Here is an 11,846-nt window from a genome sequence, read left to right as displayed (position 1 = left end):
CTTTTCTTCCATTTTCCTTCAAAAGCTGGGTCCACCCTCACGGCTGCCGCCTCTTACCGGCCCCAACGGCTTCTGCCCAGGTGCGTGGTCACCCCGGTTACCCCATGGGAGCCCCTCGGCTGGCCAGGGCTAGTCATGGTGCTACTTCTTCTTTGGAATTTTCTCCTTTTTGATCAATTCAGAAAATTCTAGAGCAGGAGACCAATTTAAAGTAAGTACCCCTGTTTTGTGTCCCCCAGTTCCTGTAGGCCCTTTAACTCTCAGAGGAGGCAGAGGGAGTGTGCCTGGACTACACAGTCCAGGGGGTCCTGTCCCCAAGCCCTTGAGCAGGGAGCAGACCTCCAGCCCATCTGGCCGGGGGCGGCCCCACGCTGGAGCTGTTTGTCCTGGGCCCAGCTGCTTGGTCGTCACAAGTTGACCCCAGCTGGGGACTGGGGGCTTGCAATGGCTGGGTCTCTGCAGAGACTCTCAGGAATTCCCACCAGACCCTGTGAGAGCAGGTGCTCATTGGTGATCATCCCTCAGTGGGGAAACTGAGGCACGGAGCAGCTGGGGGGCCTGAGGTCTGAGAGGGGTCAGGATGCCTGTCAAGCCTTGTGACCCCCCCCAACAAGCCAGGTTTGCTGGGGTTTCTAGACCCAGGCAGATGAGAACGGCCCGTGGCTGGGCAAGGGGTGTCTGGAGGCCCAGCCCACCTTGTGTGCCGTCCACCCTCCAGGCCTGTGGCCAGCCACTGGGGTTGTGTGGGGGTGAGATGGCCCAGACCTCAGGGCAGCCATGGAGAGCCTCAAAGACCGTGGGTCCCCCACAAGATGGCATCCCGAGCTCTGAGACCCCATACCCGCTGGCTCTGCCACAGTTGGCCTTCCCAAAGCCCTCCTGGCCACCTCTCTGCAGTGGGACCCTTGGCCCAGGGAAGAGCACCTAGACTCCCGGCCCAGACCCCTGAGCCTGGGTTTCCTCATCTGTGAGTTGTGTGCCAGTGCCCTCGGGGCGGGGCCATGGGCAAGGGTGGCGGCCTAGCAGGGGAAGGAGGGTCCTGAGGGTGCTCCGGCTGTGCTGCCCCCACCTTCGTAGTCGATCCTCCCGTCCCCGTCTGTGTCTGCCGCCTGGATCATGGCCTCAGCCTCCTCGTCTGTCAGCGGGGCGGTGGGCCCGCTGCTGGGGATGATGGACAGGATGTACCTGGGGCCGAGGGGGCTCGAGTCAGGGCCAAGGGGCTTCCGGCCAGTGCCCAGTGACTCACGAGCCGTTCGTCCCCCACTTTGTAGGCGAGGGCACTTTGGGCCGGGAGCCTGGGCCTCTGGGCCTCCTGGGCCTCTAGCCGGTTCTGGCCCAGCCCTGCCAGCTGCAAGGCCAGCGGGGACCCGGTGGGGGAAGGCCGGGTCCACCAGGTGGGCATTCGGCGTGGTCTGGGTGGCCTGGGCCCCACCCCTCCCTGGCCGCCAGCCATTACTTGATCTCGTTCCACTCAATGAAGCCGCTCTTGTCCTTGTCCAGGGACTGGAAGGCCCTGTGGATGGCGTCGTCCAGCTGGCCTGAGGCGTGGAGCTTGCGCATGTGCTCGAAGAACTTGAGGTAGTTGAAGGACCCTGGGGCAACCAGGCGGGGCTCACGGAGGGGCCCACCTCACTCGAGCTGGGCCTCCAGGGAAGACCCCGCCCTGGGATGGGGGCTGCCGGGTCCCGCACCCCCATGTCCCCGCCCGCCGCAGGTCCTGGTGTCCTGGACCCATCAGCCCCAGAAAAGGGGTGAGGTCTCCTGACCACAGGGGGGCTGGACGGGCGGGGGGCCGCCCCGGGCGGGGGCATGCTGTACCGTGGTGTCTCATGTCCGTGGGCAGCAGCTCAATGTCCTTGTCTGATAGGGACGTGCCCATGGCCAAGGCCATCTTCTTCATCTGGGAGGAGAAGTCCTCCTCCATCCTGGTCCTGGGTGGATAGGGAGTCAATTCGTGGGGTGCACGCACGGACTGGGGGTGCTGCTTGGGCCAGAGCAGACGTAGACGCCGCGTGGTGCTGGGTCCTGCCGTAAAGTGGGAATGGTGACAGGCGTCACAGTGTTGGGGTCATGCCAGGGCCCCGAGACATGCTGGGATCCCAGCCAGGCAGGTGGGGGTCTGGGCACGGGCAGAGGGGTCAGCGGGAGGGGCCGGGCCATCCTGTGCCCCTCACGGCAGTGCCTTGTGACCTGCTGGGCTCTCAGGTTGCTGTCCCCAGGGGGTGTTGTGTTCTGGGGCTCAGCACAGCAGCTATCTCAGAGCGCAAGGGGAAGCGGGTGTCCTGGGCTTCTTGGCCCTCTTGAAAGTTCACGGGGTGGTAGAGCCTTCTGGAACGCTCTTGCTGCCAGGAGGGGCGGCCTGTGTTCTCGAGTGGGGCTGAGCAGTGGCCAGAGGCGTCTCTGCTCTCCTCTGGATAGAGAGGCCATAGGTCAAGGGTTGCAACCCAACCCTGGCGCCCCAGAGGTGTGAGGAGCGCCAGTTGCAGCCCCTGGACCAGGTCCTGCTCCCCAACCCACGGTGCCTCCAGCTGCCATGTGATGTGGGGAGACGCCTGCCCCTTCACAGGGTTGTGCGAGGAGCCAGGAGGGAAGGGAGATGGTGGGGAATGGGCTTGCCCGCTGCTGTGGGGCTGGAGCTGGGCCCCCACAGCCCCTGCAGTGGCTGATTCCCCCAGCCAGCAGGGTGGTGGTGAGCGGGCAAGAGGGACAGGACTGGGCCTCGGAGGCCCTCAGGACAGGCCCCGCCCCACTTCATTCAGAGCTGGGACTCTGGCTCGCCTTCCCCAACCCTGGCATCTTGGGGACCTGTTTTGGAAGAGGGAACACCCACCTACCACTCGGGGCCCCGGGCCCAATGTCACCTCCTTTACAGAGGAGGGGCTGGGCCGAATTCCAGGCTAAACGTGGCCAAGCCAGGAACCAATGTCCCATCTGCCCAGTGCTGGGGGTGCCCCTGGGCTGAGCTCGTTCACCACCCCCAATCCCACTGCTCTCAGGGGTGCCCCCAACGAAGGCAGGGGAGCCCGAGATCCGGGCTGGAGACAGGGTGGGAGGCAGGCCTGGAGCTCCAGGCTGCTGGTTTATTTATAGCTCGTGCATCCGCGGCCCGGGCTGGAGTTTAATGGGATCCCAGTGAGCTGGGATGTCCGGCCGGGGGAGGCTGCGCGTCGCCACACAAGCTGTCCTTGGGCCCTGCTCAGATTCTGGGGGCTGCCCTCAGTGCCAGGAAAGGCCCTGCCAAAAGGCCTCTGTTTCCCCACTCCCTTTACCTACCCTCCACAGCTAGAGATCCTGGAGCCTCCAGGCTGGGCTAAGACCCCTCACACCACACACCTCCCCAGCATTGCTACATCTGGGATGCCCTGCTCCGGGCCATTCCCGACCTTCCATTCTCGGAAGCTGTGGTCTGCCCACAGCAACTAGCCTCTGCCACCCAGTCTCCAAGGGCAGATGCTGAGATGAGAGAGGCCTCTCGGGGGAAGGGGTGATAGAGGCAGTGGGGTCCCTCTGGGTCAGGGGCAGAGTGTGGGGACCAGAGCCGGCTCTGTGTGCCTGCTGGAGTCCGGGGGCCAGAGGCCTTGGACTCGCTGCCCTGCCAGCCCCACCCCATCTCCATCCCCACTTAGAGCCTGGGGGCCTAGGGGCAGAGTGAGCAGGTCCAGCTCCCTATGCAGAGGCCCCAGCTCGCAGCCGCCTCTTGTAGCCGTGCCCACAGAGGGTCGTGCCAGCACACACGTGCACACATGTGCGCCCCGCAGGACCAGGCACCTGCAGCTGTCTTCCATCTGGGGGCCCCCTTGGGGCTTGTAGTGGTGCTGCTGGCAGGGAGGGTCATTCCTTCTGTTTCCACCCCGTTTCCCGACCTCCCCTGGGTCCCCTGGGGTCTCCCAGGGCCACCCTTGTCCTGTGGATGAAGAGAAGGCCTCCAAGTTCCCACCATCCAGCTCGGATAACCTCAGCGGCCAGAGACCCACACCCCCCTCCTTGGCAGGGCTTACCTCTGCCTGGCTTCTTTCGAGAGTTCTGGAAGGTGGGTCAGGCTGAGGTGTGGAGAGGCCCAGGGGCTCCAGCTTTTATACCTGCAAGCCTGTTTACATCTCGGGGCTGCAGCTGTCCTCGCCCCTCCCTGGCACTCCAGCCTGGCACGGGCAGCTCCCAGGGGCTCGCAGGCACTTGGTGTGTCCACACTGGTCTGGGCAGACTGACCCTTAGCAGTGCCTGGCCTCCCCAAACCTGGGGTGGGGTTAGGGAGGAAGAGAGGGCACCAGTGAGCCGGTGAGCAGGTGACCGAGGCCAGCTGGGCAGACAGCAGCTGGAAGCCTGAGGTCAGAGGGGCTGAGGGACCTGCCCAAGGTCGTGGGGCTGGAACCCACGCCTCGGGCCTCCAGTGCAGCGGGTTGTACACAGTGGGAGGGGCTGCGGGCGGTGGGGGTGGTGCAGGGAGATTGAGGCTGGGGACCCTGCCCCCCCAGCTCTGGTGCAGGAAACAGGTTGCAGGGCCAGGCATGTGAGTGGGGTTTGAAGGGGCAGCCGAGTGGGTGCTGCGGCCCAGCCTGCGGGCTTGGGCCGGGTGGAAGGGGCACAGCACAGCCTGCAGGCCGGTGGGGGTGGGGAGGCTCCAGGTTCATACGGACGAAGTTTATCCAAGCCACGCCCTCCTCCCAAACCACCCTCCCCTGGTGGTGAGCAGGAGGGCCAAGGTGATCCCTGGCTGGCTCTGAATACACCAGGGGCATGGTTACCTTCTGCCAGGGAGGGTGGTGCCAACAGCCCTGCCCCTGTGGGGTGGTCATGCTGGGCACCGCAGGCCTGTGAGGAAGCCAGGGACGGGGCTGTCTGCTGGGGTCGGGGGGGCCTGGCTTTCTACTGGAAGCCACAGGACTGCCCGGGCCTCTTACGTAGGCTGTGGTAGCCTCTGCTCATGTTGGAGGTGGGAGGGTATTGTCCTCACTAATGAAGGTGACGGTCATGATATGCGACAGGTGACAATGAATGTAATAACAGTGTCATCTGCCATTGGCGGGGCCCCAGGGGTCTCAGCAGCCTCTTGAGGGAGGCTGCATTATCCTCCTTCTTCAAGAGACCCCAGGAGATGAGGAGACGAATCCAGTCTACACCCGTCCCAGCCAGGTGTAGAGGTCAGAGCCACCTGGAGCCTCAGGTCAGACATCAGGGAGATGTCCAGGCTCAGACAGGGAAGGGGACACTGGTGGGTCCTGCCAGGTCACTTTCCCAAAGGGCTGAGCCCTCCCTGGCCCCAGCAGCAATTAGTGGCCAGTTAAATTCTTGCCCAACTTTGGCCTTTAAAGGCATGTGATTGTTTTAATTAGGGTGATTGAAATATTATCTGTAATAGCTTTTGGATGAGATGAAGCAATCAGGTTTATTACAGAACATTTAGAATATGTAGATGAACACGGTGGAGATAAAGTCACCTGCAGAACACACGTTTGATGCTGGAGAATGTCCAGGCTTGGTAGATGCCTTTTCCTCCATTTCCTTAATGCTTTTCTTCTTTCTTGTGTGCTTTTTATCATGATAAAATTCACATAGTATAAATTTACCATCTTTTCTTTTTCTTTTTCTTTTTTATTGAGGCAGAGTCTTACTCTATCACCCTATCACCCAGGCTGGAGTGCAATAGTGTGATCTCGGCCCTGCAACCTCCGCCTCCCAGGTTCAAGCAATTCTCCTGTCTCAAACTCCCAAGTAGCTGGAATTACAGGTGCATGCCTCCACGCCCGGCTAATTTCTGCATTTTTAGTAGAGACTGAGTTTCACCATGGTGACTAGGCTGGTCTCGAACTCCTGACCTCAGGTGATCTGCCTGCCTCAGCCTCCCAAAGTGCTGAGATTACAGGCGTGAGCCACTGTACCCAGCTGCCTTTTTTTTTTTTTTTTTGAGATGGAGTTTCAAGCCTGGTGCGGTGGCTCATGCCTGCAATCCCAGCACTTTGGGAGGCCGAGGCGGGTGGATGACCGGAGATCAGGAGTTTGAGACCAGCCTGGCCAACATGGTGAAACCCTGTCTCTACTGAAAATACGGAAATTAGCCAGCGTTGGTGGTGCGAGACTGGAGTCCCAGCTACTTGGGAGGCTGAGGCAGCAGAATCGCTGGAACTTGGGAGGCAGAGGTTGCAGTGAGCTGAGATCGCGCCACCGCACTCCAGCCTGGGTGACAAAAGGAGACTCTGTCTCAAAAAAAAAAAAAAAAGTGACTAATACTCCATTGCATGGTTGCACCACATTTTGAGTATTCATTTGCCTGTTCATGGATCCTGGATTTTTCGTCCACCTTTTGGCAATTGTGAATAATGCCGCTATAAACATGGGTGTACAAATGTCTCCTTGAGACCCTGCTTTCAGTTCTTTTGGGATGATAACCAGAAGTGGAATTGCTGGATGATGCGGTCATTCTGATTTAAGTGTTTGAGGCACTGTTTTCCATTCCCACCAGCAGCGCACAGGGGCCAATAGCCCCACATCCTCACCAACACTTGTGATTCTCTGGAGGTTTTTTTTTTTTTTAAATAGCAGCCATCCTCAGGGGTGTGAGGTGGCATCTCATTGTGTTTTGTTTCATTTTTTTTTGTTTTGAGATGGAGATTTGCTCTGTCACCCAGGCTGGAGCGCAGTGGCGTGACCTCGGCTCACTGCAACCTCCGCTTTCTGGGTTCGATGATTCTCGTGCCTCAGCCTCCTGAGTAGCTGGGATTACAGGCATGTGCCACCATGCTCGGCTAATTTTTGTATTTTTAGCGGAGACGGGGTTTCACCATGTTGGCCAGGCTGGTCCTGAAATCCTGGCCTCAGGTGATCCGCCCAGTTTGGCCTCCCAAAGCGCTGGGATTACAGGCATGAGCCACCGTGCCCGGCCCTCACTGTGGCTTTGATTTCCATTTCCCTCATGATTAGTGATGGTCGGCATCTTCTCATGGGCTTATTAGGCATTTGATATCTTCTTTGGATAAATGTCTTATTTATTCAAGTCCTTTGCCCATTTTTGAATTGAATTTTGTTTATTTGTGATTAAGTTTTAGGAGTTCTTCATATGTTCTCTCTAAATTTCTGGTTATTCATCTATTTTCAGATGATTTGCAGATATTTTCTGCCATTCTTTGGGTTGCCTTTTTAGCCTGTTGATATTTTCTTTTGACCCACAAATTTTTTTAATTATCATGAAATCAAAGTTGTCTATTTTTTTCTTCTGTTGCCTGTGCCTTTGCTGTCACATCCAAGAAATCTCTGTCAAATCCCATGCCATGAAGCTTTTGCTCTGTTTTCTTTTAAGAGTTTCATGTTTTACATTTAGGTCTTTGATCCATTTTGAGTTATTTTCATGTATGGTGTTAGGTAAGGGCCCAATTTCATTATTTTGCATGTGGACATCTAGTTTTCCCAGCACTATTTGTTGAAAGACTGTTTTTTCCCCATTGAATGGTCTTGACACCCTTGTCAACAATCGTTTGACCATATTATGTGAAGGTTTATTTCTGGGCTCTCTGTTCTATTCTACTGGTTTATATGTCTGTCTGTCTGTGGGTGCCATACCATTTTGATTTCTGTAGCTTTGTAGTGAGTTTTGAAATCAGGAAGTATGAGTCTTCCAGCTTTGTTCTTCTTTTTCAAGATTGTTTTGGATATCTTGGGTCTCTTGAGATTCTATATGAATTTTAGGATGGGCTTCCTATTTCTGCAAAAGTCACTGGGATTTAGATAGGGATTGTGTTGACTCTGTAGATCGCTTTGGGAAATACTGACATCTTAACACTATTAAGTCTTTCAATCCGTGAACATAGGATTCTATTTATTTTTGTGTTTCTATTTATTTATGTCTTCTTTAATTTCTTTTCAGCAATGTTTTGTAGTTTTCATTGTGCAAGTCTTTCACCTCCTTGGCTAAGTTAATTCCTAAGTATTTTATTCTTTTTGATGGTACTATACATGGAATTGTTTTTGTCTTTTTTGGACAAATTGGATAATCCTTTTCAGGTTATCCATTGGTAGTTTATAGAAATGCAACTGATACTTGGGTGTTGACTTTGTATCTTGCTACTTTGCTGATATCATTAATTAGCTTTAACAGTTTTTTTGTGGCATATTTAAGATTCTTTACATATAACATCATATCATTTGTGAACAGAGGTAATTTTTTTTTTTTTTTTTGAGACAGTGTCTCGCTCTGTCACCCAGGCTGGAGTGCAGTGGCGCAATCTCTGCTCACTGCAACCTCCGCCTACCAGGTTCACACCATTCTCCTGCCTCAGCCTCCTGAGTAGCTGGGACTACAGGTGCCTGCCACCATGCCCGGCTAATTTTTTGTATTTTTAGTAGAGACAGGGTTTCACTGTGTTAGCCAGGATGGTCTCGATCTCCTGACCTTGTGATCCACCCGCCTTGGCCTCCCAAAGTGCTGGGATTACAGGCGTGAGCCACCACGCCTGGCAAACAGAGGTAATTAGACATTTTTCTTTCTTTTTTTTTTTTTGAGGTGGAGTCTTGCTCTGTTGTGCAGGCTGGAGTGCAGTGGTGTGATCTTGGCTCACTGCAACCTCTGCCTCCCGGGTTCAAGAGATACTCCTGTCTCAGCCTCCTGAGTAGCTGGGACTACAGGCACGTGCCATCACACCCGGCTAATTTTTGTATTTTTAGTAGAGATGGGGTTTCACCATGTTGGCCAGGCTGGTCTCAAACTCCTGACCTCAGGTGATCCACCTGCCTTGGCCTCCCAAAGTGCTGGGATTACAGGCATGAGCCACCGCACCCAGCCTTACTTTTTCCTTTCCAGTGTGAATACCTTTTATTTCTTTTTCTTGCTTAATTGGTCCACTGGAACCTCTAGTACTATGTTGAACAGGAGTGGCGAGAGTGGACACGCTTTTCTTGATCTTAGAGGAAAAGTTTTCAGCCTTTCACCACTGAGTATGATGCTTGCTGTGAGCTTTTCATGGATGGTTTTTATCACCATGGATGGTTGAGGTAGTTTCCTTCTATTCATAGCTTGTTGAGCATTTTTATCATGAAAGGGTATTGAATTTTGTCTTTTTCTGCATCAGTTGAGATAATCACGTGTTTTCTGTTCTCCTGTGAATGTGGTGTATCACACTGATCAAATTTTGTAGTTGGCCCATCCTTGCATTCCAGGAATAAATCTCACTTGATTATGGTGTGTAATCCTTTCCATATGCTGCTGACTTTAGTTTGCCAGCATTTGGCTGAGGATTTTTGAATCTGTGTTCATGAGAGATATTGGCCTGTACTTTTCTTTCCTTGTAGTCTCTTTGGCTTTGGTGTCAGGGTAATGCTGGCCTCATAGAGTGAGTTAGGAGTGGCTGAATTCAGTCTTTTGGAAAAGTTTGAGAGGAATTGGTGTTTGTTCTTTAAATGTTTGGTGGCATTCGCCAGTGAAACTGTCAGGTCCTGGGCCTTTCTTTGATGGGAGACTTTTGATCACTGATTCAATCTTCTTACTCGTTACAGATCTATTCAGATTTTCTATTTCTTTGGGACTTAGTCTTGGTAGATTGTGTGTTTCTTGGAATGTGTCCAATTCTCAGTGCTTTCCTACAGAGCAAGATATGATACAGGCCTGGCTTTCCAACTGTGAGCTTGGGCAAGTCACATAGTTGGTTCTCTCGGGGCGTCTGTGTGTAGCATGAGCTCCCACCCCACCTGCTGCTTCATGGGGGCTGTAGGGGAGAATGCGAGGGTCCATGGAGGTGGCCCACTGGGCCTGGCAGCGTCTCCCAGGACATGCAGGTTGGCCAGGGTGTTTGAGAAGCCAGCAGAAGACACCAGACAACCTGGCTTCCTCCAGTGGCCAGGCCTGAGCAGCTGTCTGTCCGTGGGTCACTGCAGGGGCCAGGGAACCATGCCAGGGCCTGGCTCATGAAGCTCCTAAAATAAGGGCCCTGGAAGGAGAGGGGATCTCTATGAGGCAGGTGGCTTCTGCGAGCACCTCTCCCCTCGCCGGCATCTCTCATTGGGTAGGGACTTTGTAGGGCTGTCACCAGGGTGAGACCAGAACAGGTACACATCACCCAGGAGCTCCCCTGGCCACGGCCTGTCTGGAAGGAGACGCTTCACTGTGCATTTGTTTCCTGATACCCCAATAACGACAGTGAGGAAGGCCTCACGCCGCCTCTTCTCCACCTGAAACCACAGGTTTTCCTTCGTGCGGGTTTCTGCCCCTCTGGTTCTTACACAGAGCTGATGTGACTGCGGTATCCGCTTTCTCGGTGTCATATCTTATCACGTCTCCACAACTCTGCAGTTACGATGGGAGATGACTCCGTGTTGTGCCTGGGAGCTGAGGACGGTCCAGCAACTTTGTGTTTTGTTTTGTTTTGTTTTGAGACAGAGTCTCGCTCTGTCGCCCAGGCTGGAGTGCAGCGTCGCGGTCTCGGCTCACTGCAACCTCCACCTCCCGGCTGGGTTCAAGCGATTCTCCTGCCTCAGCCTCCCAGGTAGCTGGGATTACAGGTGCCCACCACCACGCTGGCTAATTTTTGTATTTTCACCATGTAGGCCAGGCTGGTCTTGAACTCCTGACCCCAAGTGATCCTCCTGCCTCGGCCTCCCAAAGTGCCGGGATTACAGGCGTGAGCCGCCACGCCTGGCCCCAGCAACTTTCTTGACTGGCCGTCTGCTGCTGGACCAGGAGAAGCTTCAGGGATTTTTTGTCATTAGATATAATGTTGCAGGGAGTGTTTTTGTCCAAGAAACCCTTCCCTTTCCTTGGCCATGTTCACGTTAGTGGAATGAGCGGGTCAGAAGGTGGAAGAGTCCATGGTCCTGCCATATTCTTCTGTGTGGGGTTCACCCTAAAGCTTTCCCACTGTGTGGGGTTGTCCCGGGTGCTCCCACCCCACACCTAACACTAATAACATTGCAGTCTGTCTCCAGCAAGCAGCCCTGACCTCAGGGTGTGGCTGGATAAACACACTGCAGTCCATCCACACAATGGAACGTAACTCAGCTGTAGAAAGGCATGTGGCACCGGCAGGCCAGAGCGAGGAGGAACCTCGAGAGGAACATCCCACTGAGGGAAGCGTGGCAGACGCCCCCACATACCATGTGATTCCATTTTTATGAAATGTCCAGAATGGGCCAGTCCATGGGGACTGAACACAGAGCAGTGGGGGCTCAGGAGAAGGGAACGGGCAGGTGCTGTCTGAGGGGCCTGGGGTTTCCTCTTGGGATGGTGAGAATGTTCTGGACCCAGATGGGGGCGCAATGTTGTGAATACAAATGCTACTGAATTGTTCACTTCAAGCCGATTCATTTTATGTTATGTGAATTTTTTCAGTAAAAAAGGAAATATGTGGCCGGGCACGGTGGCTCACGCCTGTAATCCCAGCACTTTGGGAGGCCGAGGTGGGCGGATCACGAGGTCAGGAGATCGAGACCATCCTGGCTAACACAGTGAAACCCCGTCTCTACTAAAAATACAAAAAATTAGCCGGGCGTGGTGGTGGGCACCTGTAGTCCCAGCTACTCGGGAGGCTGAGGCAGGAGAATGGCGTGAACCTGGGAGGCGGAGCTTGCAGTGAGCCGAGATCGCGCCACTGCACTCCAGCCTGGGCAACAGAGTGAGACTCCATCTCAAAAAAAAGGAAATACGTGGAGTGGGAAATCATGCTTTTAATAAAACGAGACCCAAAGAAACCAGCGTCTGGAAGCATCTGCAGTGTGAGCAGCTCAGGCTGTGGACCTGCCCCTGGCTCACCTGGGCCACAGGGCCTGGGGAGCCTGGCCTGGGATCTCTGGGCGGGAGGGCGGGCTGGCAGATGCAGTGTTCTCCAAAGCTCCCGGAACCAGCACCTGCCCTGAGCTGACAGATGGCC

The 11,846-nt window shown here is 54.9% G+C and overlaps 1 protein-coding gene across 3 annotated transcripts; it reads right to left on the bottom strand.

Moving 5' to 3' along the window:
- On the bottom strand, positions 1-4,507 carry PVALEF (parvalbumin like EF-hand containing). Of its 3 annotated transcripts, XM_034943086.3 has the most exons (5): positions 3,999-4,507; positions 1,819-1,931; positions 1,457-1,592; positions 1,070-1,185; positions 1-188 (listed from the first exon to the last, which is right to left on the bottom strand). In XM_034943086.3, exons 1-5 carry the CDS (start codon positions 4,505-4,507, stop codon positions 142-144), a joined length of 921 nt encoding a protein of 306 aa, XP_034798977.2. In that variant the 3' UTR covers positions 1-141. The 3 variants fall into 3 exon arrangements, with proteins under 3 accessions (XP_034798977.2, XP_024781806.1, XP_063455553.1); XM_024926038.4 differs by lacking the exon at positions 3,999-4,507 and having other exon boundaries at positions 1,819-3,268; XM_063599483.1 differs by lacking the exons at positions 1-188; positions 1,070-1,185; positions 1,457-1,592 and having other exon boundaries at positions 1,848-2,025.
- Between the last annotated feature and the right edge of the window lie 7,339 nt (positions 4,508-11,846).

This window comes from Pan paniscus, chromosome 19 (assembly GCF_029289425.2).
Source record: "Pan paniscus chromosome 19, NHGRI_mPanPan1-v2.0_pri, whole genome shotgun sequence".
NCBI lineage: Eukaryota > Metazoa > Chordata > Mammalia > Primates > Hominidae > Pan > Pan paniscus.
This window is presented reverse-complemented; position numbering and strand designations above follow the sequence as displayed.

What these genes read in the sequence shown, in the direction of transcription:
- PVALEF (XM_034943086.3), bottom strand. Translation starts at nt 4,507, where the DNA reads ATGCCTGGCCCTGCAACCTGTTTCCTGCACCAGAGCTGGGGGGGCAGG. An exon ending in TCGAAAGAAGCCAGGCAGAG is followed by an intron (nt 1,932 to 3,998) that starts GTAAGCCCTGCC and finishes CTATCCACCCAG; the next exon opens with GACCAGGATGGAGGAGGACT. An exon ending in CGGGAGGATCGACTACGAAG is followed by an intron (nt 189 to 1,069) that starts GTGGGGGCAGCA and finishes CTCCTGCTCTAG; the next exon opens with AATTTTCTGAATTGATCAAA.